Raw genomic sequence first — 23,494 nt, 5'->3', positions numbered from 1 at the left:
TCTACCGTCCCCCGAAGCCAAACCCCTCCTTTCTCTCTGACCTCTCTGACATTCTCACTCAGCTTTCAGCCATATCCCCATCTGTTCTCCTCTTAGGGGATTTTAACATTCATATTGATGACCCGACCTGCAAATATGCCTCTGAATTTAAGGAAACCCTTCATTGCTGCAACTTCTCTCAACACATCAACTTCCCAACACACAGCCGTGGTCACATCCTGGACTTGGTCTGCTCCACTGGTCTCACCATCCATCATCTGTCCAGCCTCAATCTCCACATCTCTGATCACCTGGCCATCATCATGGATATCAACATCCCCATCCCCGCCCAAAAGCAAAAACGCACAATAACCTACAGAAAACTCAAATCCATCTCACCTTCAGCAATCACTGCCTCCATTACCTGCAAGATGTCTGCCTCCCCCCCCCACTTTCTGAAAACCCATCTGAACTTGTGGACTATTATAACAGCACCCTCTCCTTCTGTGTCAATGAACTGGCCCCCACAAAAACTAAAAATGTCTCTTTCATACACTCCGCCCCCTGGTATACCCCCGAACTCCGCCAAATGAAATCAAGGAAACGTCAACTTAAATGCCAAAACAAGAAAACCACACTAACAGTCCATCTTCAAATCTACAAAAACTATCTCCAGCAGTACAGTAATGTACTCAAAGCAGCCCGGTCTAATTACTACTCACAACTCATTCAGTCTGGCTCCAGCAACCCCAAGCGTCTGTTCTCCACCATCAGCAAACTTCTCAAACCCTGTGACAACGCCACCTCGTCCTTCACCACCGAACAGTGCAACTCCTTCCTCTCGTTTTTCAAAACCAAAATCAGCAACATTTACAGCAATCTGACACCCTCATCAGCACCCCCCACCTCCTCTCCTGGCTCCCCCCCCTTCACCTCACAGCCCCTGTCCCACTTCTCCCCTGTGACCCCCAAGCAACTGTCCCACTTCATGACTGGAATTAACTCCACCTGCACACTTGACCCAATGCCCTCCAAATTTGTTAAAGAGAGCCTCCCTGCCATGTCCCAGCTCATCGCCACCATCATTAACTCCTCCCTCAGATCTGGATCAGTTCCCCCCTCTCTCAAACTGGCTGCTGTCACACCCATTCTCAAAAGACCTGACATCATGTCCAACTTCCGGCCCACAACTAAAATCCTACCTCAGCTCCAATGACCTCTTTGAGCCATTTCAATCCGGTTTCCGATCAAAACACAGAACAGAAACAGCTCTTCTGAAAATCACAAACGACCTCCTCCTCTCCTCTGACTCCGGCAACCTGAACATCCTCATCCTCCTCAACCTCACCGCAGCATTCGACACCATCAACCACACTATCCTGCTGTCCCTCCTCGAATCATCACTCAACATCACCGACACTGCACTCTCCTGGCTGAAATCCTACCTCACAGACAGACATCAGTTTATCAACATCAACAACTGCACCTCCTCCACTGCTCCTCTGTCCCAAGGCGTCCCCCAGGGTTCGGTGCTTGGCCCCCTCCTCTTCATCCTTTACATGCTCCCCCTTGGCAAAATAATTTGTCGCCACAACCTTCAATTTCACTGCTACGCCAATGACATTCAACTTTATATCTCAACAAAAACCATCACCCCCACAACACACTCCACTCTCACCAACTGTCTCTCAGAAATAAAAGCATGGATGCAAACAAACTATCTCCAACTGAACAGTGCCAAATCAGACATCATCATCATCGGCCCCCGATCCCGTATCAAAGACATCCAGAAATTCAACTTCACCATTGACAGCCACACTCTATCTCCCCCCCTCACATCCGCAACCTCGGAGTCATTTTCGACAGTCAGCTCAAATTCAACCACCACATCAATCACATCACCAGGACCGCCTTTTTCCACCTCAAAAACATTGCCCGTCTCCGCCCATCACTCTCCTCCTCTGCTGCTGAAATCCTGATTCATGCATTCATCACTTCACGACTCGACTACTGCAATAGCATCCTCTATGGCATACCATCCAACCTCCTCAATAAACTCCAACATATCCAGAACTCTGCTGCCCGCCTCCTCACCCACACCCGCTCCCGAGACCACATCACTCCCATCCTCTAGAACAGTGGTCACCAACCTTTTTAAGCCCAAGATCACCGACCTCGGCCGAGGTGAAAGGCGAGATCTACTTATTGCAGAATTGAGTGAAAAAGACGGCCCAGACAGTGCTTCCAATTTGAGGCCTTTTATATAGGCTAATTGCATCTGAATTACTGTTACAATGAAGGCTCCATAATCAGCTCACAGCATATAGGCAGGGGTAAAGTGCTATGTGCGAGTGGGGGGCGGACCTCACCTCCTCTAGGGGGGTCCTCACCTCCTCTAGGTCCTCACCTCCAGGGCCGTGGGAAGTAGGGGTGCTGAGGGTGCTGCAGCACCCCCTGGTGGAGGACAGGGGATCTGCACTTCCACAAGATTAAATACAAATATAATACAAAAAAAATGAATTTTCAGCCTTGATGTAACAACATTCATAATTAAGTAAAGATAACACCCTTTTCACCCCGGTTACATTTTCCATTTGCCCTGTATGATGGGCGCTGTAAGTGATGAAAGTGGGGGATTTTGACTTATCAGGCGCCCGCAGCCCACAGCCAGCGTGAGAGAGAGAGAGAAAGAGAGAGAGAGATAGATAGATAGATAGAGAGAGGGGGTGTACCGGTACCGGCGGGGAATGTTGTTAGCTTCTGCTGCGCTAACGGATACAAGAAGCTGTTTCTACAATAATGTGGAGGGAGAGCTCTGTCCTGTCAGACTGAGAGGCTCAGTGAGGTAAAGGACTCTGAGTGTTTAGATCAGGGGTCTCCAACACGTCGATCGCGAGCTACCAGTAGCTCGCAAGCCCTCAATAAGTAGCTCGCTAAGCAAATCCAAAATGTAAAAATTACACACAGAAAAAAAAGAAATGTAATTAAAAGAATCTACCCTATGCATAAACGAAACATCAATCATAGCGAACTCTATCTACTTACTACAACTCTATATATATATATCTAACACCCCTCCTCCACCCACCCCCCACAATGAATATCGACCGATCACGTTCTTGCTTGATTTGCGGGACCAGCGTTGCAGTCTTGAAGAAAAGCAATGTGGAGCGGCACCTCACCGCTTCATAAGGAGTTTGACCTTTCCTTCTGGCAGAATCTACACAACACATCAGCCCCATTGAACACAGCCTATCATGCCAACCTATACAACACATGAGGGGCAGAGCTTTTCTCTGTGTGTGTTGCAACTTATATATATATATATATTTATTGCCCTTGACGCACACACACGCATGGCGTAATTTCCACTGGGGACAGGGGGGACATGTCCCCCCGCACTTTTCGAAATCCTGTTTGTGCCCTCCAACTTTACAAATATGTTTATTTATTTATTTTAACGCAAGCCGTCATCGCCACGGAGGAGCACACGGCCTCTGTGAGCCAGCGAGCGAGACAGAGACAGAGAGAGAGAGTGAGCGAGAGAGCTAGGGAGAGCACACCTTTATCTATTTAATATAGTTGTAAAAAATAAAGTAAGAAATCATTCCAATGTGTACTGTAGGACAGTAAAAAAAAGAAAGAGTTTAAAAAGGGGAGTGATTAGTAAAATATGCATAAATAAAAAGAAAGAATGCTAACTAGGTAACATAGTGTTTAGAGCTGTATCCATAAATTCATGTTGTGCTCAAAGTGCACCAGATTGATGCTTTTCACCAGTGGCGTTTTCTCCTGGAGGCCAAGGGAAGCCAGGCTTCCCCTGTTTTTTCGGATTGTAGTTATAATTTTAATAAATAAATAAAAACACTTAGTTTAGTTTCGGAAATTCATTGTTGTGTGTTGCTGCCGGCCCGTCTCTCCCCCATTCTCATTGAGTATTTTACAAATAGTGAAACAGCGCCCCTCTAGATGTTATGGTGAAACAGTAGATTGCACTCTGTTGCGAGAGGAGGCCAGCCGAAATTTGCTTCCCTTGGAGAAAAGAAATGGAGGGATTGACCAATCAGATGAGGCTCACGTCATGTCCCTGCCAACCTGTGATTGGTCAGGGCCATGCCAAGGGAAGCCAGAGGCGGCTGGCTTCCCTTGCCTCACAATCCAATCAAATCGCATCAATTTAGTGGTGCAGTGACGCGTCCCAAAAAGCGGAAGTAAGCTGCGCCCGGTTTCCCTCGACAAAAAAGCAATGGGATTTCTCCATAGGATTTTGGAAAATAGCTCGAAAAAAGGTCAGTGGAAAACGAACCTGTTAGGTAAATGCACGTTTTGTTCAGTCGGATAATATCCACATGTCTACTCTACTTTTATAATTTTCGAATGATAAATCTAATCGATAGAAGATAGATAGCGTCACTGCACCACTTACACCGCCGTTAGAAAGTAGCAAGCAACTGAAGCAAGTGCAATTATGGAGGGTGGAGATTTGGAGTATTTAATCAAAAATAATTGGACTAAACTTCCGCTGCAGCAGCAACAACAAATACAATCTGATGACAGGCCAATGCCCAAACTGGAGCTGTGTACAGCGAGGAACAAAGGAGCGAACCGGACGTAAAACGTTAAAGGTCTCCTGATTTAGTTTGTGAATGAATGCTTATTAGAGATTCGGCTGGAGAGTGCGTGCGGACCTGTCGGTCAGATAACAGGCGTGTGTAAGTCCTGCATCTGTATGATACAAATGTGTGTAAAATGATACCGGGCGCTGTAATCACTCATCTGGTTACGTTATTACATTGACCACCCCCCCCCCCCCACCCCAAAAGAAAGGACGTATTATTGGCTTCCCCTAATTTTTTCCCCACGCCACGCTACTGCTTTTCACTTAAACATTTAAAAATAAACCTTCCCGGGGCTGCATGCCCCCGGACCCCCCTAGAGCATGTGAGGTCCAGCCCCCAAATAAAGCAGGTTAGAATAATTAATTGCATACATTTTCTTTTAGTAAACACTGAAAACGGGTCTCACAGACCCAAACAGCACACAAAGGTTAAAGGTAAGCATATAATAATGTTAAAATGTGCTAAATATAGGAGTAAAAGTAGCTCACGACTTGTTTTCTTTTTTGAAAGTAGCTCACATCCTAAAAAAGGTTGGAGACCCCTGGTTTAGATAGTTCACTTTAGTCTAAGTTATCTCAGTGGGTCTCAAACGTTTTGATCACAATTTATGTAAACAAATATTTCCAAGGCACTCCTTTATAATTATTAGGATAAATAAAAACAGGTTTCAAATCATTCTAATGTATACTATAGGACAGTAAACCAAAAATATTGTTTAAAACTGGAGATATTTAAAAATATGCATAAATAAATAAATGTTAACTGATAAAATAAGATATAAATGAACCACAAAAATAAAACAAGTTAGCCTACATTTATTTGTTATTGGCTATGGTAGGTTATTGGATATGTTCACATACTTATTTGATTATTAAAATGCAAACCGATCTTTTTCATATGGGTGTTTTAGAGTTGTATCCCCTAGATCAGTCTCTAGGTTGGGCGCTCAAAGTGCACCAGATTGAAGCATTTTACTTTAAAATGTAAAAAAATACTTCCCGGGGGGATACCCCCGGACCCCCCTAGAGGATGTGACGTCCACCCCCCAATTAAAACATGTTCATGCAATACTAAATACATTTGAAGCCTTTTTATATAAGCTGTCCACAATATCAATACGTTTCTCTGTTTGTAGTGTATTGGTCATTTGTAGAGGTTTTTTATTGCCAGCTAAAATCTTGCCTAGGGCCAAATTGGTCAAAACCGGCCCTGGTGTCATCCCCACAGCACCCCCCATTTAAAACATGTTCCCACGGCTATGCTCACCTCCTCTAGGGGGGTCCGGGGGGATGCTCCCCCGGTAAGATTTTTTTTTAAATATTGAAGATGAAAGCATCGATCTGGTGCACTTTGAGAGCAACATGAAGAGATCTATGGATTCATCTCTCAGCACCCATATGAGATAGAACTGTAAACAGATTTTCTTTTTCTTTATGGATATTTTACAAATCACTCTCCTTTTAAACTGTATTCTTGTTTTACTGCCATATAGTATTTCATACCTGTTTTTCATTTATTCTCTTATTGTTTGTATAACTATAATGATCATATGAAGGTGTAACGCGGAAATAATCTTTTGAATAATTTGTGACAAAACCGTTCTAATCTAAACACTCAGTCCTTTAGCTCACCTGAGCTCACCTGAGCCCCTCAGTCTGGGAAGACTCTCCTCCAGCTTGTTGTGGAAACAGCTCCTTATGTCCGTTAGTGCAGCTAGCTAACCAGATGCTAACATCACGGTCCCCGCTAGCACCGGTCCCTCTCTCCCTCTCTCCCTCTCGCCCTCTCTCTCTCTATCACACTAAATGCGCTATTGCCACACACACACACACACACGCACACGCACACGCATACAGAGAGAGCCGAGCTTGAATGACACAAGCACACGTGTATTTCCATGCAACTGATTGGTCGGGTGACTTGCCTCTGTTGCATTCACTGAACAAGGGAAATTGCATCCCTGCCGTCCTCTCTTGTGTCATGATGAGGTTCACATAAAGCACAGTTAATGTATTATATTATTGAGGTGTCTCAACTATACGTCAATCAAGTGGCACCTGCTAACGGGGTGGTGGATGATATGTTTATTTCTAAAAACATATTTTTCAAATATTATTATTTTAATTTTCTTTTTCTTTCTTTTTTTCTTTGTTTTGTTAACGGTCCGCGATCTACCCGCACCACACTCGCGATCGACCGGTCGATCGCGATCGACTGGTTGGTGACCACTGCTCTAGAACCTCCACTGGCTCCCCGTCCGTCAAAGAATCCACTTCAAAGTCCTCCTCATAACTTACAAAGCCCTCAACAACCAGGCCCCCCCCTACCTCACAGACCTGCTGCACCACCACACCCCTTCCAGCTGCCTCCGCTCATCAGAAGCCAACCTCCTATCCATCCCCACCCGCACCAATCACCGGACCTGGGGGGACAGAGCCTTCTCCGTTGCTGCCCCCTCCCTCTGGAACTCACTCCCAGAACCCATCAGAGACTGCACCGACCTCACCACCTTCAAAAAACTCACAAAAACTCACCTCTTCAATCTTGCTTTTCATGTGTGATTGTTTTTGTATTATTTGACTTTAACTTTAACTATATATTTATTTGTTGTTCCTTTCTTCTCTTTTCTTTTTTTCTTCACTATTATCTGTAAAGCGTCTTTGAGCACCTGTAAAAGCGCTAACAAATGAAATCTATTATTATTATTATTATTATTATAATTGTCAGTCCAGTCCAGTTTATTGTTCAGTTGAACACCCAGGTATTTGTAGGATTCCACAATCTCAATTTCTGCTCCCTGGATGTTCACTGGTGTCGGGGGGGAGTGTTGGCGCCGTTTGAAATCCACCACCAGCTCCTTGGTCTTCGCTGCGTTCAGCTGAAGGTGGTTCCTCTGGCACCAGAAGGTGAAGTCCTGCGTCAGCTCCCTGTACTCCCTGTCGTCCTCGTTGGTGATGAGGTCAACGATGGCGGAGTCGTCAGAGAACTTCTGCAGGTGACAGGTTGCAGTGTTGTGGGTGAAGTCTGCAGTGTAGAGGGTGACGAGAAACGGTGCCAGCATCGTCCCCTGGGGGGCCCCCGTACTGCTGATGATGGTGACACTCCCTGGTCCTCACGTACTGTGGGCGGTTGGTGAGGTAGTCCAGGATCCAGGAGGTGAGGTGGTGATCCACCCCCGAGAGCTGCAGCTTGTCCCCCAGGAGTGGGGGCTGGATGGTGTGGAAGGCACTGGAGAAATCAAAGAACATGATCCTCACAGTGCCCCCAGCCTTCTCCAGGTGGGAGAGGGACCTCTGCAGCAGGTAGATGACAGCGTCATCCACCCCGATGGCAGGCTGGTAGGCAAACTGCAGCGGGTCCATTGATGGTCTTACAAGGGGCCGGAGGTGTCCAAGGACCAGCCTCTCTAGGGTCTTCATCAGCTGTGATGTCAGCGCCACCGGCCGGTAGCTGTTGAATTCCTTGGGGTGAGGGGTCTTTGGCACAGGTACCACACAGGAAGTCTTCCACAGTTGTGGTACCCTCCCTTGCTTCAGGCTCAGGTCGAACAGAAGCTCCACAATCCCACACAGCTCATCTGCACAGGATTTGAGGAGCATCGAGCTGATGCCATCTGGACCCGCCGCCTTCCTCGCCTTACACTTCTGCATCTCCCTCCTCACCTGGTAGGTTGTGAAGGACAAGGTGTCGTCAGCGGGTTGAGAAGAACCGGGGGTTGATGTGAGAAGTGTCTGTGAGCTGATGGCCGGGGGCTGAGTAGAGGTGGGAGAGGTAACAGGGCCATTTCCAGGCAGTGGGGACAATGGGGGGTGCAGCAGGGGGGAATGGGTCGGGGGCTGGGGAGGCGCATGACTGATCAAATCTGTTGAAGAAGATATTCAGGTCGTTTGCCCACTGGTGGTCCCCCGGACCTGGGAGTCTGGCTCTTTGTAGCCAGAGATGGTTTTCAGGCCTCTCCAGACTCCACTGACGTTCCTCTGCAGCAGCTGTTCTTCCATCCTCTTCCTGTAGCTTTTTTTCGCCTCTATGATTTTCCACCTCAGCTCCCTCTGTACAGTCTTCAGCTCCTCTCTGTTGCCAGATCTGAAGGCCCTGAGTCACTCATCCACATGCTGTAATGATCCAAGATATTTTGCCCTGCGCACAAAAACACAAAAGCATTATTGAGGCGTAGAGTTGGCTGACGCAGATCATTCAGACGGTCCCAGTGTGACTGAATAATGTTTATTCTGGAATTTGTTGTTATTTGGGAGGCGGTCCTGAAGGCCTGGCAAGCTCCTCTGCTTCCCCTCGACAGACAGAAAATGAAAGGGGAAATAATAAATGTTCGTAAAACTGTTAAGTCAAATTAAGCAAAACATCATGAAAGGTTTGGGATTTAATTAATTTCTAATTTCTCTTCAAATGTGTGCAGTGGAAACAGTGGGAACGCGTGTTGAGCTTCACTTAAAAACAGCATGGTGGCTGTAGTGTGATCATAGGCAATTGACAACTTTTACAGATGAAATGTTCAATTTCTTTTTTGCATTTATTAGTGCATCTGAAGAAAGACAGGAAGAGGGTGGAGGCAGATGTGTCAGTCATAAATACTGCAAAGAATAGAAAATCAGTAACCATGCTTATTTACCTTCAACATATACAATAAATAAGATGATTGGATAAATCTGTTATAGTTATTTTAATTGTGTATCATCCTTTTTTGATCTGAAACAATTTAAAGAAATATTGAACATAGTGCAGGATAACTTTAGGGTCTACAACTATAAGAGAAAGGAATGTACTCCATTATTTTAACATATAGATTGCAGCGGTATACTGACAGTCAGTGCTGTGCTATAAAGACATACATATGTCTTTAGAGTATACTCAGTCCTTGGGCATTTAATAATCTATCCTGAAGAGCCTGTGGTGTTATTTTGTGCTAGAGCAAACATGGTAATAGCATTTTAAATACTGCGATTCGGCAAAGCTAACAACTATGGAGCTCTAATGAATATCCCCAGCTCCCGCCAAGCCACAGCGGAGACAGGCCAGGGTGGCGGAAAGCAAGAGAGCGGAAACACACATTTCAATTTCTCCAAAAGCTCTGAGCTACCGGCCGCGCTGCAGCTTTGATCATCGTCGAAAAATGTTCTTTGATGCTTAGAATAAAAGATCTACCTTTTGATGTGTGTGTGTGGGGTATAATCCTGCAACCCCTCCATACTGTGGAACAGCATGAAACAGTTGGCAGTCATCTCTTGTCTCGCTCTGACCCAAATGTTGTGTTTGGGTGTTATAAAACTAAGATCACAAGCTCCTGCTCGCTGGCTGCTACTGTCTTCAGTCGAGAGCACTCCCAGGTGCTGGAGATCTCTGTGATTGGCTGGATGGATGCAAGGTGTTTGAAGTTCCTCGTGGATTCAACTTGGAAGTGGATAGGAAAAGTTCGGACCAGGTCAAACGGGAGTATTAAGCTCCTCCTCCAGCAGTGCACTGGGTTAGTGGGCCTCGTGACAATTAGTTATTTTCACTCTGCGCGGATGCTGAGGCCGATTCAGCCATTTGACATTCAGTCAGCAAGTAATTGTGTTATTATAGCCTCAAGCACTCTGCCGTACTGATGTCCAGGTCGCTCAATTTAAAGAAGTGCACATTTGAATTGATTCATGATGTTCCGTGTTATTTGGAGCGAGGAAAACAGTAGCATTGCATGGATGGAATAGAAATGTGAGTGCATGTTCGACGGAGATGTTCATTCGGCCAATTTGAGAGCCAGGTGATGTAAACAAACGCTCACTGTGGTTATGAAATGATTACGCCCAGGCCCTGGATTAATAACAGAGCCAAACGACAATGTGGCTCTTGAGTCAATTAGGCTGATAAAAGCCCCGTCTTTTCTATCATTCACCCCATCTTGAATAACAACCACACGGTGAGGGGAGGGGGGGGGGTCAGGGTACAGCCTTGTGAGTCGTGTAGTAGGAAGATAGACAGACATTGATTTGATTGGTTGGTGTTTGGTCAGATGCATTTTCTACTTTGACTTCAAATCATACAAAAATAACTAATACTAATAGGAAAAGCAAATCACCATAGTATTTAAATGTCCTACTGCTAAAACTGACCAACAATAACCCTCATGTCGCCTAAGAAAACATTTTTACCTCGATCTTTCTTAAGTTGGCCTCTCCTTGATTATCTTTTGTGTCAGTGGAGAGGAGAGCCTCGCTGTGACTTCTACAGAATCCTCTCAGATGTTCTGTGTATTCTCTACTCATATAAAATGTGTCCTGACTGTATCTGCTCTGCTTTGTGTCTCTGTGCTTTCAGAATGCGGATGACCTCTTGGTAGCATCAGCTGAGTGTCCTAGCGATGACGAAGATTTGGAGGAGTGTGAGCCTGGAAATGGTGAGTCAACTCAGGAAGTTCTGCCTTCACAATACTTGCTATCCAAAAACAAAAGAACTCGCCTAGACTACTGCAATCTCCCTTCCTCCACTTTTACCTGACGGCAAACCTCTCTGTATGCAGCTCTGGTTGTCCATGTGTACCCTGAACCCTTCTTCCTTATTGGTTTTTAAAGCAGCAGCCACTTCTCTGCACCGTGGTTCATAAATAGCTCAGCCAAGTGGTAGTATCTGGCGTTCACCCTGCTGTTTCACCAATCTCCTGCCCACATTTTAACAAGACATGACAGTTCCAGCGTGGAAACGCAGCTTGTTCAGGCCCGGTGGCTGTCATTGGGAACAGAGGGTCAGCTAACGTTCTGACACCATGACAGGAGGTGCATGTTAAAGGCCATGCGTTTCACTCCCTGCTCTGTGCTTTCTAGCTCTATTAGGCTGGTGATACTTGAACACTACCAAGAACAACGTACAATGCGGTTCAATGACTACTTCCTCTAAAAAGTTGTCAAAATAATAATAGGCAAAACTACATTTAAAGCCATCTTATCCTGAAAGATTGTCTCTGACTAGATATCTGTTGAATGGACAGATTTAAATTACTGTTGTGGGTGAAATTGAAACAACATTTGCCTCAGTGAAACATATTATTAAAACAGTGTGAGTGCACTTGCTATTACAGTGCTAACTTCTTGGAATTCAATTAGCACAACGTTTTTTTTGTTGAAAGCCGTTAATAACACCTGGGACGTTTCCTATCTTTTAAAATGAGTTCATAAAGGCGCACTTGCTTTGCATATTATAGATCACTGGGTAGATTAAGTCAAACATATTCTGTAAAATACATGAGCATCTCAAATAAAAAATAGTTTATTATTAGATTCAGAGGAGGAGAGAGGGACTTTGCTTTGAAAATACTTCAGGACACTTTTGGACACATTTAGCATTTCACAAGAGATAACTGAACAATTAGCACATGGCGACAGGATTAGAACTCTCTGTGGCGTTAATCATATCACATTGGCTCTCTCTAGGAAATAGCATATTAAGTACGCTTCATTTGAACACATTGTCACTCTGCCAAAAGCATATAAGTAGAGAAACGTTATACATCGTACCACTTTAGTTCCCCAGACCCATCCTCGGAAGACATTTCTGCTGAAAAAAAAAAGGCTTTGACAAACACAGAAATGTAAACATCCTTTTTAAATACCTCAGTAATCTGAGTATGGATTCGACATTATTAAACAACATAAAGGCCAGATTGCCACCAAATCTCTTGAATGTAGACAACCTTGACAAGTGTCAGCAGCACAATGTGTTATTTTGTAAAAAGAAAACACTTCATTTTCCTAGATTTAAGTTTTTTTCAGGAATGGGGATTCAATGGTTTGAATAGAATATATGTTGGACTGCAAATGGAAGGAGATTATAGCAATCGGTGTGTTTGTGTGAGGAGAACGGCTCTGAACCTGTGCTGAGAACTGGAGAGCAGCATTCTCCTGCGGTTTACTCTGTAGGTGGTGTGGACCGAAATAGAGACTCAATTCCCTTCTTATCAGAAGGAGAAATGAGAGTTTTTCACTGGATGCTATGCCCAGGCTTAATCTCCCATGGGGAAAAACAACTCTCTCTCAATGCCCACACAAACACACACATACAGTGGCAGACATGCTCCCCTTACCAGACAGACACTTGTCTTTCTCTCTCTGTGGGTGTAAAGTTTTCTCTCTCCTGAGAAACAACAAACATTCTCCGTATCACACCTTCCAGATGCCACAAGAGTTCCAGCGTGGCGAGCCAGCCGGGTCGGATAAGCCTCGGTGAAAACTGTTTAGAAGGAGAAGAGAATCAACATTGTCCCCTCTCCATCCCAGCTCCACATGCCTGTGTACCTCCACATTGTGTGAGAGCACCAATTCCCCAGTGTTGTTCATTTCATGACAGAATGCAGCTCCTTTTTATTGAACTGCCTTCAGGAATGAAAAATGTTAAGCCGGAGATTTTCTATTAATCCGAGCAAGATATGATGCTGTGAATTCAGGGATCGATACTCCTTCCTGCAGCACATACAGCTGGTCCCCTGCAAAGGTAGAACTGTGCTGCTTCAAAGGGATGCAACTGGTTTTATCACAAGTGCATTCTACTTGGGCATTTTCAGCTGGCTGGTGCTAAGTGAGGACCCTCAGGCAATGATTTGGGTGCAGCCACATTCACACATTTGCTGAGAAGCTCAGAGTGAATGCAGAATAGACAAAAGCACAGGGCACGGAGGAGAGGACCCCGATGAAGAGATGAGAAAGAGCTGGGAGCGCTGACCCTCTTTGACATTTGTGTCACGTTACTTTGCGCTCAAAGCAAAACAGGGAAGCGGGGAGAAAAAAAGGGGAGCGCGTGAGGGAAAAGGGAGAGGAAGTGAGAGAGGAAACACATTTGAGAAAGGGAACAGAGTGGAATTCTCATCAACGATTCTCGGCTTTCCCAAAAGGCTAATTAAACTTTGACTCTGTTAGGGAGCTTTAATTACATCGCCCAATGAAAGCTTTGCTTTTGGATCCTTCAGTGCTATTAATGAGCCGCTGTGAGAAGAGTGACAAGACCTAGATGAAACATGTACTGGGGAGAAGACATTCAAAAACATATTTGTATACTCGCATGAACACGAGCATACATGAGAAGCCGTCCATAGACACTGATTGTATTCACAGTAATACAGAATTAGAGAAGATATTATACACACGTCCGTCAAACAAGCCCAGCTTATTACATCTCTTTCATTTTCTCTCCATTCTTCACTCTACCTCAGCACGACCTCACTTCCTCCTCTCTCGCTCGCATACCTCCAAGCTACTTATCAGTCCTAGGATGTTGTAGCGTTATATCGCTTTTACTCTGACAAGATCAGAGCTTCGAGGATCTCCTCAATAATTCATCAGGTGACATGCTATAGAGGCAACCTGCAAATGTTCTCTTTAGGTCGGCGAGTGAACCTATAAGATTGGATGATGGATGAGGGGTGACCCAGAGCGCTGAGCCGCTCACCCAGTGTGACTCACAGCTGGCCTGGGATCAGACCCACTCTGCTCGAGAAGTTTGGGTGTCAGTTGTTTGTCAGCGTGATGCTTTATTGATCTCAATCAGCTAGCCATCCTCCACACGTAAACAAGCCCAGGTTTGTCATACAGGTTAGAGACTAAGTCACTGACTGGACTTGGTCCTGTCCTGGACTAGTATATAAACATTCTTCTGATTGGACCAAGTTCTGTAGAAGAACACTTCGCTAAGGCCATTCAGTGTTAATGGAAGTAAAAAATACATTGTGTATCCACCTTTGATTCAGATCTGCTTTTCATTTGAATGGGTTCTTCCTTGGACCATGTTTCACACTTCTACAGAGTTTAATAAACATTAAGCTCAGAGTTTTTCCAAAATCAATCAAATTAAAGCTAAAACAAATCCTCAGCGGCTGCGCTAATAATGCTCTGAAATCGTATGGTCACAAGTACCAAGAAGAGAAAAGTAAAATTACAAATGATAAAATATGGGAACAATAACAAATACTAATTATTGAGTTATAATGTATGACTAGTTTATTTGTAGAGCAACAATGAACAACAAGACAATGTAATGTTTCTGACATGATAGAAAAATATCTACATTCAGTTACAGATCAAATAAATAATCCTTAAATTACATAACTTGAATCAACATTTAATAAAGTCAGTATTTATCTAGCATTATATACCATACATATATTCACCATTTATATGTATATGTGTTGCCTCCATAGCAATGATTATTCAGACGTCTTGTAACCATTTCACTTCCAAACTAATTATTGGTGAACTTAATCCTGATTGAGTATTGCTATTGTAAAGTTGTAAAGTATTATTGAAATAACATTTCTTATGGGATGTGACCCTGGAGCAGTACCTGTGGGTGTTAACATTTAAAGATGTGAGTCCAAGGAGAAGCTTTCAGTAGAGAAGAGAGCAGAGTTAAAAAAGAATGCTCCCAGTTTGAATGATATTCCCTTCAGTGCACAATTAAGAATCTGATGGCATACAACATCATATTTGTTTTTGCAGTAAATGTTGTTGTAATCAGGTATTCTCTGCATGTGTGAGATTAGGTTGAGACCCGATTGGGGCAGGGCATCACTTTGTTTCAGAATATATCCTGTTACCTGAAAGCGACAGCTGTAAATGCAGTATTCGTAAACAGTTTATGGAGTCACATATATGAAGAAAACATTTATCCCCCCCCCCCCGTTGCTCAGATTATATTATACATGTAGCTATTGCTTATTGAAGCAAGCTAGGAACATATATTATTCTCGGCCACGCGGCTGGATTTCCCATCTGCTGTCCAATCAAAGCTGAATTATAGAATGCTCAAACTCCAAAACAACCTTTTCGTTCTAAATATTTCAAATAGATGTGAGCGGGGCGACGTGAGCGGCACAGTAACGATGTTTGTCAGGAGAGCCACATAGATGCATCAGGACCCATCTGCCCTGGTCTCCTTCTGAGTGAATGGAGGGGATGAGTCATACTGACTGGCGTGTGGGTAAAGATAAAGAAGACATTTCATCATGTGGGCTAAACGTGGCTCCACTGCCTCAGCTGTTCAAACAATCGAGTCAATCAATCAGCTGAATATCTTTGAGTCTGTTACATTACAGACTAACAGTGTTAATGAAAGAGGCACCCCCACACTGGAATCATGTTCAATGTATTCCTCAGCCTTCCAAAACATGTCTGATTCAACCAGTGATAGTCGTTATGATGCTAAATTAAATACTCATGTGAGTTACAATGATATAATATGTTAAAAATCTATCACCTGATTGTCTTCAGTACTGGGAACACGTGCCTGTGGGTATTAACTGAGCAATCCGAGCTGAATACAGAGGGTGCTGTCGTGGAGAAGGAAGAGCCAATTGAAGCTGTTGATTGGTTTACTTTAAGGGTGCAGTAGGCTTTGGTCACACAGCAGGAAATGAAGCGATGGCTCTCTTGATTACTGCCTATAGTGCTGAGATGGCTCTCTGTGTGTGAGGGCTGAGCTTCATTATGTGTCCAGTAGCCTGTCATATGAGATAATGTCCTCCTGGCTTTGGCTCTAATAGACGCAGAGTACAGCAGAGTGATGGGAGCCATTTGTCATAACAATCATTTACTGTTAAACGTTTGTATATAATAATTTGGCTCCAGAATATCTACAAAATCTTCAGCTCAGTTCTATGGGTTCATACGAGGGAGACAGAAACACTCGAGTTAAGCAGTGTTTCTGATTCTGCCACGATTGCAAGAAGTTAACAATAACAAGTCCATCCGTCTGCAGTGTCAGCCGCACACTGCAAGTGGGGCACAGTGAGAGGTAATTGGGGGGCTGCAGATAGAGAGCTTGAAATTGCACTTGCAGCATCTCTACCATTTTCACAGATAGTACAGATAGTCACACCACCGTCTTCCACTACCTTCAGTCATATGTAGGTACTGTATCTCTGAGGAATATCTAGCAGGTGCCCTACAGTTAATATTATCTTCTCCTGTGACAAGTTATCTCGTAGATTTGTAGGAATGCACAAAACTAGTCAAATGTGACACCGCTCTCTGCTGTCTTCTCAGCCTTCAAGGTGAAACTCAGCCTTCACACACAGAAAGAAAGGAAATATAATGGAGAGAAATAACCTGAGCATTGCCATGGAAACTAGAAGGGTTGAAGAATTAATGTTTTTTTCCCGTTTTCACATTTTGCTTCATTTCAAGGCCTGTTTCTTTGAAGTGTGTTGTTAAATGCTGCTGTGTTTAGAGGCTTGGTTAACCCGGCACATTGCCCTTTGTAACAAAGCCTTTGCCATTCTCTGAGTGAAAATGTATGGTTGTGTAACTGACTGAGGTTTGGGGGGGCTTGAGCATTGCTGAGCTGACAAGGTCATGGGGGAGTTATTCAAAACCCACCCCCCCTTAAAAAACAACCCATGATCCAACCCTAACTCTGATTTACCTCATCAAACGAACAAAAAGCCACAGTCATGATTTTATGCTAGTGATGTTGGCCTTTACTTGGTCATGTTTTGCTGTTACCTTTCCCTTTTCTAACCCAAGGATGTTCAATAATCTAACCCCCCCCCCCCCCCTGCCATGTTTTCAAATGTTTCCTTGACTGTTAACCCAACCTAACAAATATGCTAGACTTGACAGTAAAATGTAGTGTATAACCTGATATTCTGCCATGTTCTTTTAACATACTCCCAATATGTTTAACCCTTAACTCCAGCTGTGTAACTTTTATAAGTAATAATGTTATACACCCAATAATTATTTAATTTGGGTGTCCGTATCAAAGTGGGCTTAAATCAGATTACTTAACTGAAGCTTGACAACTAATTCTGGCTCATTAAGACTAACTTGTTGGTGGCTGCTCACTGTTACTGTGCTGTTGGGAGGGAGGGGGGGGGGGCTTCAATGTGTAATCTCTCTCAGTGCTGTAGTGTGTGCTGAGAGGTGGGTTAGGAATGAGGGGCAGCAGTTTCCTGCAGCAGCTCCTGAGGGCTAGCATACAGATTAAGCTAATTAGAAATGAGCCATAGAAACCCCCATGCCCAAAGGGGGAACTGGGATTGAGCCCATTCTTCATGAGATTTCTGAAATAAGCAAGGATGAATTATTCAAATGTCTTAACGTGAGGATTATTTATCACCTATTACAAAATAATCAAATAAAGAGGAGAGGAGGTAACGACTGGGTGGATGGGGGGGGTTGTTAATCACTATCCGAGAACAATCTTACACAGCTTTCTTTTTGTAATTTTTTTTTCATGCAAAAATCATGCGGCCAATTTGTTGATGTAAGTGACCTGAACCTCGTGGTTTGCTATCTTATTTAACCAATCACAGCAAGACACTGAGCGCTAGTGCAGTCAGCATAGGTTAGCCTAGCATTAGCAGTGAAGAATAGGCTGTGTAGAGTGATGTTAAATTGTTCAGTGTAATATGTAGTCTACTTTTATCCTGTGTTAGTCATATAGCATGTAGGTCTATGCAGCATAGGTCAGGACAGGTGCAGCTTTATGTCTTGCAGCTAGTATGTATTCAGCTCAGAGTTAGCCAGCATATTAACTTTTTAAATAGAACAGACTAAACTTATATACCTAACCTGATGTAAAGTGTTAGTGCTGTTCTAATTCTGGTGTTCATTCAAGTGTTCTTCTTCTGTTCATCTGGAGGTGGGCTCTCTCCCCGCCGGTCTCTAACGCTCTGTTTCTCGTTGTCTCTTTCTTGTCCTAGGAGGTGAATTAGTGTTGCCCATAATAACGGTGGACTCCTTAGCCCCCCCATCCATCGCCACACGCTACCCAGTAATCCCCCCGCCCCCCACCACCTACCGCCCTTTCCTCACCTTGCTCGAAACCACCAAAGAGTCCTTCCCCCTGCCAAACGGCCGGCCCCCCTGCTCCCTGGACCAGGAGGACTGCGGGGAGACCATCGAGGTGTCGGCGTACGGCTCGGGGGAGATGACCGAGTCTGATGACGAGGACTATTACAAAAACTCCCCCCTGGTCACCGACAGGACTGTCCTCCCCCCTCCCCCAGGCGTGGAGGGCAGTGTCCAGAACCCCCGGGACCGCCATTTCTCCCGCTCGCCCAACTCCCACCGCCCCCCCCTGTACTCCACCCCCACAGCCAACCCCGAGCAGCTCAGCCCCCACATCAAGCCGGCCGCCGGCGGCAGCAGCAGCAGCAACAACAAGATCCCCGCTGGGAAACTCAACACCCGGGACCAGGTGCTGCTGCCGCCGGCCCACCCCTCCTCAGACCCGGGACACCGCAGAGTCCCAGGAATAACATACCCACCCAATTTCCCCCATGTTCCCACTCCAGACCCCACGTCTCCTGAGCGGGGGCTCCCAGGCGCCGTGGAGGTGCAGCAGTCCAGCAGCACCACGGGCATGGTGGTGGGCATCGTGGCCGCCGCCGCCCTCTGCATCCTCATCCTGCTCTACGCTATGTACAAGTACCGCAACCGCGACGAGGGGTCCTACCAGGTGGACCAGAGCCGCAACTACATCAGTAACTCAGCCACGCAGAGCAACGGAGCGCTGGTGAAGGAGAAACAGCCCAGCACTGCCAAGACGGTCACCAAGAACAAGAAGAACAAAGACAAAGAGTACTACGTCTGAGAGCCGCCGCGACACACAGAGACAGACAGCAGCTGCACCTAGAGAAGGGAGGAGACCAGAGAGAGGAGGGGGAGAGAAAGGCAAACAGAACAGAGGGCAATTCATTTCCTACTCAGTATTGTCTGGTGGCCATACATTACCTATTCAAGTCTAATCAGAGGGAGGCAGCAGGTGACATCATGCTTCTGCTCCAGCATCTCTTAGATTGATTTGACTTCTTATTAAATGCTAACCACGGGGTGGAATTAAGGAAAGGCCTCACATCTCCACACATACTGTGCCAACGACCATGTAACAAATGCTGATAAAACAGTGATTTATGTCAGCACATGACAGGTTAATTAATATCTAGAGTACTGTAGAAAGCACCACCATCAGTATTTGTGTCATGGTCTGTCCTTCATTCTGAGGTCAGCTCGCGTTCCCCTCCGACAGTATCAACATATTATTTTCCACCTGTTTGAATGAGTAACTCGACGTGGCTCTGTAAAATCTATATACTGCCAGCTTACAGGAACATCGTGTCAAACCCAGCTCCCCCTCTGGAAGTGTTCCACGTCTCTGATCTCTTACCTCCCGTCGCATCTCTCTCTCTCTCTTCCTCTCGTCGGATCGTGCGCTCTGTTTCTCTCCTCGTCCGGTGCTCAGCGGCTGATGCAACGTAAACTCTGCCGTGTTTCAAGCATGTAGTATTCATTTACGAAAAAGAGATAAAAACTGTTTTTCTTTCTGTGGAGTTTAAAAAAACAAAAAATACGATGATTGATGATCATAACAACGTTAAACGTAGCAATTATGTGAGATACCACCGCTCCAACATAACGGATGCTAACTTGTACGTTTAGCCGCCAAAAACTTGTTGAGGCCAACCCCCTTGGTCGTCCTTTGTTCCAGCAGATCTGTGTCATGTGTTTCGAGGCTCCGAGGCGCCTCCTAGTGGGCCAGAAGAGAAACTGTGTCACGTCCTTACAGTTACTAATAACCGAAAAACTGAAAAAACCTCCAGCAGTCAAGATGAACTCTGTTCTATATCATTATGATTATATGTATAGACGTTGCAGAAACTATGGACCTAAAGCTTGAGCGAGTGGAAAGGAGAGTACGCTGTTAATGCACAGCAAGACAGACTTTAGGATTTGTGACGTCAGAACAGTAACACAGCCCCCCCCCCCCCTCCCTCATGAACAGTACGGCTGATGCAGCCATGCTGCAAGACTCCGTCTCTTTGGTTTGCTCTTTTCTTTTTTATTTGAGTCTTTTCTCTGGTGACATGAGAGACATTTTCGAGAAATTCCTAATTAATTATTGCTGGAGTTCTGCTGAGGAGAGACATACCTTGCAGCTGAAGAAGCGACTGTGTCTTCCCCCCCCCCCCCAGCCTGTCTGGACTGATGGCAGCCAATGGGCAAAGCAAACTCTGTGGGAAGAGCACACAAACAAAATGTGAACGGCAGTTCCCTGGAAGATGTACAACCGAACTCTAGTATTCCAATTTTCTCAACTCTATTAAAAAAGAAAACTGTACCATGAAAAGAAAAGAAAAACCCTGAAAAAAGTTTGTGAAATGTCTAAATATTTGACTCTCATCCCATTACTAAGAGAAGTGTGTTTTCCCTGCTATCATTCCTGTTTGGAGAAAAAAATGACTATGATTCTGGGAAACTGAAATGTCTATGTATTTTCTTTTGGTAATTGAGCAAATGTGATTTGGATTATGAAATGAAACCATGAATTCTCCTTTTATTCCATCTGTCATCCTCGATCTAATTTTTCATCCTGCATCTATTCCTTTTTCTCTGTATGGCACATCGTGTGTCCCATTACCGTGTGGAACAAGGCTCTGTCCATCCTTCATGTCTTTTTTTGATTTCTTTTATATCAAAAATTCTGTCTTCACGGCCAGAGACGAGATGGAAGCCATTTCATTTGACAGGCTCCATCAATTCACTGTCCTGCCACGTTCGTCTGGTTTCTTCATCCCCAGCATACTCCTCCCAGTATCTTCCTGTTCTTTCTAAATGTTATTGTAAAGTGTTCCAGTGAGATGACTCTAAATATGTGTACATTAACAGAGGGAATACACTTGGTTATATACTTCTTACTCCCTGTGTCGCGTGGTCTCTTTATCGTGTGAGTGGACAGTTAAAAAAAGCAAACTCAACCCACCAAACCTGGGTTACACTTAGTTTACAAACTGCAGGTTAAAGCTACTATATGTGCAGTTTGATCATTTGGCTTGAGGAGTTAACAATAGTCTAGATAATCTGTGCTGGGAAAGATGTTTGCTCACCAGCGTTATTTAATCAAGCTAAATTCTAAAGTGTTTTGAAAATATTAAAGGAACTCGAAGATCGGATTCCTAACCATATGTGGTTTCAGTTTGAAGGCCTCTAAGATAATGGACAATTAAACCTTTACAACTTGCTGGAACTAATTTAATCAAGTATTAATTTGCTTTATGGTAGACAGTAATTCTGCAGTTTGAGACTTATACAAAGTGCTAGTGGTGAATATTTATTATCACTTACTCAAAGCGAGAGGCCTGGGACTAGCTGCCGTCTGAATTGAAACAACGGAAACAGGTATCTGCTAAACTGTCATACAGACTTCCTGTATTTTATTTAAAGCCACGTGGCAGAAGGACGTCTTTGCTCAAGAGCCAGGGTGTTGCTTCTCTTCAACACTCCTGACTTCACATCTCTGTCAACCTTATGTTTTACAGGTGTTGCTTGGCACACAGGAATAAATATATAAACCATGATACACACATCTTATTTAGATCCTCCTAATGAAGACATTTCAACACCTCAAACTTTATTTCTTGCACTCAATTTGTGTGTGAAAAGAATCTGCAATACCTACTTTTAGCTAAACAGACTATAAGAGTGCCATATGGAATATGTGGACATGGATTTAAACACGGCTAAATCATTGTGTTACAAAATAAAGAGAACAATCAATCCAGTAGAATCCTCAAAGCTCCCCAACAGGAACAAGACGCAGCTACAGAGACTCCTGTTGCAGACTGATTCACAGGTGAGTGCTGACGTTTCAGTGGTGAGCACTGTCATGGCTAGATAATAAATAATATCACACTGTTTTTCATCAATATATTATAGGTCTCAGATATATACAGAACCTGTCTCTGAAGTGTGGCTCCAAATACCAAACAGATCACGCATTGTAGCATCCCATAATCCCCTCTGTTTCAGCCCTGTTTCCAAAGTGCTGATTCTCTGTCTGTTACTTTAGATGAAAAATAAGGAACCCCTCCCCACGCCCCTCTGAGAGAGATTTGGTTACAAAGAACTCAATGGTGCTCTCGGAGGAGATTCAGGTGATGAGGGGGGGGGGGGTTACCTTGGTTGGTGATTGGCTAATGGTTACACAAGCCAAAACATTGTTATGACATCATAAAGTGGCCAAAATCTGATCAGCTCATTTTCAGACAGGTTTTTATTAGGGCCGGGACTCGATTAAAAAAATTAATCTAATTAATTACAGGCTTTGTAATTAATTAATCGCAATTAATCGCATTTTTAATCACATATAAATATTTGACCTGAGAACAGTGAGAAGCAATTTTTTTCACATGGATTTTAGTATACCATTGAATAATGACTGAATACATAAACTTAAGCAACAAAACATTGTTTATTTTTTTCAAGGTGGTACTTAACCAAGACCAACAGAAAAGTGCAATTTTTGCCATAAAGTGTAGCAATAGCATATTTAGGAATATAGTACATTTCAGAGATTCAGGTAGCCTATAGGTAGTTAGACCTTCTGTAAACTATAACACTTTGTTTTTTAAGTAAAACACAATACTTTCAAGTACATTCAGAACATTGGAAACCCTGACTATTAGAAAACATCTCTCTGTTGCTTCAGAGGCCATAACAGACTTTGTTGATTTACCAACAGTTGATTTAAAAAATCGAATCAATTTCAGTCCAACTCTCTCAATAACCTTGGCCAAAACAATAAACAGTTCAACATAAAGTGCCAGTTGCACCAACAACATAATAAATAGTTCAACATAAAGTGTACTGTACCATTTAAAATAAAATAAAAAAGTGCCAGTGATTGACCTCAATCCCTCCTATTCTTCCAATATCCTGATGAAAAATAAAATCTCTCTGTTGCATAGGCCACTGTTTGATCAACGCAAATTGGGTGTGGGTCCTTGTACTCCGAGTCGGGCTAACGTCCACGCTAGCTTCCACGCTAGCTGCTATAGGTTTTGCATTGAGGGGATACTTGAGGCTTGATGTGCTGCGGTGATATGCAAATTCCTTTTTGCAAAATTTGCAAACAACCGT

At 44.1% G+C, this 23,494-nt stretch overlaps 1 protein-coding gene across 10 annotated transcripts in view; it reads left to right on the top strand.

The window, feature by feature from the left end:
• The window catches only part of nrxn2b (neurexin 2b), a 667,491-nt gene extending 646,218 nt beyond the window's left edge, over positions 1-21,273 (top strand). For all 10 annotated transcript variants that reach the window (XM_079668270.1, XM_079668273.1, XM_079668275.1 and 7 more), the window contains 2 exons: positions 10,911-10,989; positions 18,280-21,273. In XM_079668270.1, coding sequence (XP_079524396.1) covers positions 10,911-10,989; positions 18,280-19,172 — 972 coding nt within the window. In that variant the 3' untranslated portion in view covers positions 19,173-21,273. The remainder of the gene's footprint in view (positions 1-10,910; positions 10,990-18,279) is intronic.
• The last annotated feature ends 2,221 nt before the right edge of the window (positions 21,274-23,494 follow it).

Source organism: Notothenia rossii, assembly GCF_949606895.1.
Source record: "Notothenia rossii genome assembly, chromosome: 3".
Taxonomy (NCBI): Eukaryota; Metazoa; Chordata; class Actinopteri; order Perciformes; family Nototheniidae; genus Notothenia; species Notothenia rossii.
Note: the sequence above shows the minus strand (reverse complement) of the source record. Positions and strands in the feature narration are given on the sequence as shown.